General features: G+C 49.7%; 1 protein-coding gene across 1 annotated transcript in view; it reads right to left on the reverse strand.

Moving 5' to 3' along the window:
* APP (amyloid beta precursor protein) overlaps positions 1-186 on the reverse strand; it is a 357,591-nt gene extending 357,405 nt beyond the window's left edge. Inside the window, exon 1 of the mRNA XM_019528781.1 lies at positions 17-186. Within this exon, the coding sequence (XP_019384326.1) occupies positions 17-88 (72 nt within the window). The 5' untranslated portion in view covers positions 89-186. The remainder of the gene's footprint in view (positions 1-16) is intronic.
* Positions 187-6,028: the final 5,842 nt, after the last annotated feature.

Raw genomic sequence — 6,028 nt, forward strand, 5'->3', positions numbered from 1 at the left:
GCCCGCGGCCCCTTACCTCGACGGCCGCGGCGGCGCAGCAGGCCAGGAGCAGCAGGGGCAGCCGCAGCCGCGCTCCGTGGGGCAGCATCGCCTCGGCCGGGTCGTGGCGCGTCCCGCTGTAAATCCGCTCGCGCCGCGCCCAGCCCGCCCGCCCGCCGCTGCCGGGGACTCGCACTGAGCTGCCGCGGCGCCCGCCGAGCTCCGGGGAGCGCGAGTCAGCTGATGTCCCAGCCCACCCGGCCGCGCCGGAGCGCACCCCGGGGAGACCCCTAGCGGCCGCGCCGCCGCACTGCACCCCCGCGCCCCGGCCCGCGCCCCTTCTTCCCCCGGGGCCGTGGGCAGGCCCGACCCCGGCTGCCTCCCCGCCTCAGGGCCAGCACATGACCCCAGAAGCAGCCTGGGAGGTTTGGGTGGCCTTCAGCTCGTGCCCCCGGGGGAAAAGGAATCAAAATTGATTCGTTTTGCCTATCGCCAGTGCCGCCGGTGATCCGCAGGCAGCCTGTCAGTGCTAGACTGTTAACCAAATTTATTATCTTTACTTTATACGCCAAAAAATGTTCTGGTGGGGCTTAAGGGTGCATCCTTTTAAATTGGTAGTGTGCAATCTGCCAGAGTTTTGCTCAGTCTAGCCCAGGTGCTTTCAACCTTTCTGAAGGAGAGTATCCCTTCTGTTGGGTGCCCGCTTCCAGACATGGAGCAGGGTGAAAGGGGGTACCCTGGTGCCCAGGTGCTGGGCAGGGCAAGAGTCCCCTGGCAGCCAAACACAAAGCAACAGTGGCAGCGACAGCAGCTGTGCGCAGGCATGCAGTGGCATCATGGCAACACAGCAGTGGCACTTCCCAAGTAGCCCAGTTCTCTGCACTGTTGCCACATACCCCCTGGGGCCTTTCCAAGTACCCCCAGGGGTATGTGCACCCCCAGCTGACAACCCCTGGTCTAGACCAATAGGGCTGGCTACAACCTGGATACCTCCCCCTGAGGGAAGCACAAGACTTAAGCTGATCCAGCAGCAGGGCCGGACACAAGGGTGGGTGAACTGGGCAGCTGCCCTGGGCCCAGACAGAAAGGGGGCCTGAAAATGGTATTTTTCCCCCATTGTCCGGTTATTATTATCATTATCCCTAGCAAAGGGGAGCCCAAAAGTTTGCCAGGACTGCCAGGAGTCTAGGTACAGTGCTGTCCAGCAGTGATATTCCTGTTGGGAAACTCGGGCAGCTTTGTGCCCCCCCTCTGGGCTCTTTCATTGATAAAAGCTTTCCATGGCTCCACAAGCCTTTGCCCTGGTCCCCCTGCAGCAGTTCCTGCCAGCATTCCCTAGGGACTGCCACAAGACAGGCTTAGTGCTACCTTGTGGACTGAAGGCAGGGTGGGTTTTCCAAACCAATTAATAGAAAATGAGGGTTGGAAAGAACCTCAGGAAGTCATTTAGTGCAACCCACTGCTCCAAACAGGACCGTTCCTAACTAGGGCAGCCGAATCAAGGCTTTGACTAGCTGGGTCTTAAAAACCTCCAAGGATGGAGAGTCCACCACCTCTCTGGAAAGCCTGTTCCAGTGCTTTACTACCCACCTAATGAGAAAGTTTTCCCTAATATCTTACCTAAACTTCCCTTGCTGCAGCTTGAGACCCTTGCTCCTTGTTCTGTCATCTGCCAGCACTGAGAACAGTCTAGCTCCATCCTCTTTCTAACCCCTCCTTCAGTTCTCCACAGACAGCCTACAGAAATATCCCTACGGCAGGCTACTGGACGGCCCAGAAATTTTGTTCTTCCTTCCCCTTTCTCAAACTGGCTGGTTTGCCATCCTTACCTACCACAGCTGGAATGGTGACATTGACTATCTCAGGACCTAAACATCTTTCTGGGGGTGTGACAGCTTCCAAGGCCTCCATCCTACAGGCATTTAAATTCACAAGAAGGACTGCCATACCCATATAGGGTCAACTGCCTGCTACGAATTTCAGGATGGGAGAAAATAATATATAGGACTAGACCTCTGACAGCATGGACATGAAGTATAAGTGCTTAGAGTTGAGGCTGTAGACAACTGAATGAAGAAAAACATTCAGTCTCAATGCTTCTGCAAACAACTCATAGCCAGCAGAGACTAAAACCCTCCTGCTTCCTGAAAAATATTGTTATTTGTATAATGATCCAGGAAGCAAAGCTAAGAATGGGTCTGTCTCAGCTGAAGCATGTGAAAGGTAGAATATTTGCATCAAATGTTGTCAACACTTCTCTTTGTCCAAATGCAATTGAAAAAAAATCTAAGCGTTGTCCCCAAAATAGATGAATTTCCATTAAAAAGCAATCCTACTTTGACTAAGTCTTATCCCCACAATGTTCAGGTCTTTTCACAAAAAAGTGTCTAAGGGTTTTGCAATTTAAAAGCAAATATTTTACCCAACCCTAATTCCTACCTTAACTTCTTGGTCGTTTCAATGGTCTTTTCAAGAGCTGTACTGTTTGTTGTAAGCCCTGGATAATAAGGAACTTTCCTCTCCACCAGAACTTTTATGCCCATATATCCCAGTTGTGAATAGATTTGAATTTTTTTAGAAGACAATAAGAAGCTTTGGCAATAATAACGACCTCTCTCATTTTCGACCTGGAGAGATGTGGGCAGTGCAGTTCTGCAGGCACATAAGGCTCAGCTGCCTCAGTAGCAGCATCCAGACATCAGGGAAACCATTCCACTTGTTCAGAGTCTACATATGAGAGAGAAATGGCCACTCCATGTAAGGGGAGACACACATTCTCTGGCCCAGTGACCATTACACCAAAAAATTAACAGCACCTGGGGATACTTGTTCCTCTATTTTCCCTTGCTAAAGACAATACCTCTTTCATGGTAAAATTTAAAGCTGTGCTATCTGAACTTCATCTTTGTCAGAGCTGTACTGGTAAGGATGGAGTCTGGAGGTACAGGCACCATACAGCTGATATTTAGGGCCTCTCTGTGTATGATCCTGGATTGAAATGAGTCCAGGATATTTGGGGGTGGGCTTCATGGCTCATTTTTTGTGGAAGCGAAGTCCATCCAACAACTGATCAGAGATACTCCATAGGGAGATACTCCTGACGTTTCCCTTTCTCCTAGCCTGATTCTCCTATGGAATGGGGCAATTCAGTCCCTTTAGATGAACTTTTAGAACTTATGCTCCAGAACTATGGACAATATAGGTCCTGTATTTTACCGTATGAGGTACTATACACTCTAATCTCATCTATATAAAGACAGCATTACATTAGCTACATTAAGTGCAGCTATTACTTACTCACTAGTTTTAAGTCTCTTACAGGTAGCCAAATACAAAATATCACCAATTTAACTGGATTGTTCTATCAGGTAGATAGGTACAATATTAAGATATATTAATTCCAAAGCATTATATTTCAGATTCAGGCACTACTTTTAGTAGGCCATTTAGCTAATCTCATGCAAATGAGAAGCTTTTCATGCAAACTAATGAAATGGCAGTAGATGGAGAGTTTGGGCTTGTGGGAATTGGTCCTATCACACCTGCTAATTTATATATCTGGCAGGTAGATAACAGGTGAGGTTTCTTTCCCCCAGCTGAGATCTGCAGCTTATCTAAAACATATACATGTGTCAATAATGCATCACAACATGTACAAAAGTGTGTTATGTAGGTAAGAGATGCAGAATCCTAACAATTTATTAATACCTGATTTATAATACAAATACCTGGCTACTGACATACTAACTGTATGGCTATATGGGGTGATAGGATTGTTTACTGTTGGTTTAACAGTAAAGCTGTTGGAAACAAGTAGGCAAGCAGTGCAATGGCTCCAAATAAGCAGATTCCTAGGTAGCATGATAGCAGTCATTCATAAAATATGCTTATGAAGACATTACTTTCAGGTTCTAACAAACACAGAAATTGTGTTTACCCAGGGCTTGGAGCCAACAGATCAAAGAACATTAAGCACCAACTACAACTCTCTAGAACAGTGATTTTCAACCAACAAGACACATCAGACAGGGGTCCATGAGATCCTTTTAAGGGTGCCACACAATATTAGCAATTATATTGTAGGGCTGTGCAAAGCTTCGGTCGCTGATTCTACTCGGCTGAGATTTGGCTTGATTCAGTGGCTGAATCTCTGAATCTGGATCGACTCAAAGGACCTGTTAATCTCTCCAAATCGAATTGGAGCCCTCTGAATAGATTTGGAGAAATTTGGAGAGATTCGGCAATTCAGACATAGACACAGCTTTATTTTTTTTTTCTACATACCTCAAGATACCAGGCAGCTTGTCAACACTGAGATGACGGAGCAGATGGAGCATCCCACAGGAGTGTGGTGGGGTTCCCAGTGCACTCAGCAGCAAACCCGGAAGCAGACCAGAAGCACTTCCCATCCATTTCTGGGTCCACCAGGGAGTGCAGGGGGGGATTAGCGACTGGTGCCACCTGGGTCGGGGGAAGGGGGGCACACAGGGTCCCCCTGTAACCAATCACTGAGCTGGAGGGATGCAGAGGAGCCCCCTAACGTGCAGCCTGCAGACCCAGAAGTTTCACAGTTTCATAGCTTCATAGTTAGTAGGGTCGGAAGGGACCTGAGCAGATTATCAAATCTGACCCCCTGCCATGGCAGGAAAGAGTATTGGGGTCAAATGACCCCAGCAAGGTGACTGTCAAGCCTTGTCTTAAAAACCACCAGGGTAGGAGCCAGCACCACTTTCCTGGAAGTTGGTTCCAGATCCTAGCCGCCCTGACAGTGAAGTAGCACCTCCTGATGTCTAATCTGAATCTATCCTTCTGCCAGCATGTGACCATTATTTCTAGTCACTCCTGGTAGTGCTCGGGGGAACAGGGACTCCCCCAATGCTTGCTGGTCCCCTCTGACTAGTTTGTAACAGGCCACTAAATCCCCCCTCAGCCTTCTCTTGTGGAAGCTGAACAGGTTCAGGTCCCGTAGCCTCTCCTCAAAGGGCCTGCCCTTCTGCCCCCCTGATCATGTGGGTGGCCCTACTCTGGACCCTCTCCATGCTGTCCACATCCCTCCTGGAATGCGGCGCCCAGAACTGGATGCAGTACTCCAGCTGCGGCCTGACCAGTGCCGCATAGAGGGGGAGGATCACCTCCTTGAACCTGCTTGAGATGCATCTGTGGATGCATGACAAGGTGCGGTTGGCCTTCCTGACTGCCTCCCCACACTGCCGGCCCATGTTCATCTTGGCATCAATGATGACTCCAAGATCCTTTTCTGCCTCTGCACTGATGAGAAGGGAGTTCCCCAGCCTGTAGGTATGCTGCTGGTTCTTCCTCCCCAGGTGTAGCACTTTGCACTTGTCAGTGTTGAATCCCATCCTATTGTCGTCCACCCACCCCTGTAACCTATCTAGGTCTGATTGCAGCCTATTCCTTCCTTCTAGCATGCCCACATCCCCCCACATCTTACTGTCATCAGCAAATTTGAACAGGGTGCTTTTTACTCCCTCATCCAAGTCACTGATGAAGATGTTGAACAGTGCAGGCCCGAGGACCAAGGCCTGCAGAACCGCACTGCCCACATCTCTCCAGGTGGAAAATGAGCCATCCACCACCACTCTCTGGGTGAGGCCCTCCAGCCAGTTGGCGACCCATTTGACTGTGTAGGCGTCAACACCACAGTCCCCCAGTTTCTTAATGAGAACGGGGTGAGAGACAGTGTTGAAGGCCTTCCAAAAGTCCAGAAAGACTATGTCCGCTGCTACCCCTGCATCTAAGGATTTGGTGACCTGGATGTAGAAGGCCACCAGGTTGGTGTGACAGGACCTGCCTCTAATGAACCCATGTTGGTTGTCCCTAAGCATTATCTCCCCTGCTGGCCCCTCGTGGACATGTGCCAGGATAATTCTCTCAGTGAACCGGAAGTACTTCCAGGTTCGCCACCAAGTATGCAAGGGCCCCCCGTGTGCTTCTTTGGGATGCTCCATCCACCCCACCATTGCACCATTCATGAGCCGCATCTGGTACATCAAGGTATGTAGAAAAAAATTGAATCATTGTTCTCGAC

The sequence above is a fragment of the Crocodylus porosus genome, unplaced genomic scaffold (assembly GCF_001723895.1).
Source record: "Crocodylus porosus isolate Cpor-Errol unplaced genomic scaffold, CroPor_comp1, whole genome shotgun sequence".
NCBI classification, from domain to species: domain Eukaryota; kingdom Metazoa; phylum Chordata; order Crocodylia; family Crocodylidae; genus Crocodylus; species Crocodylus porosus.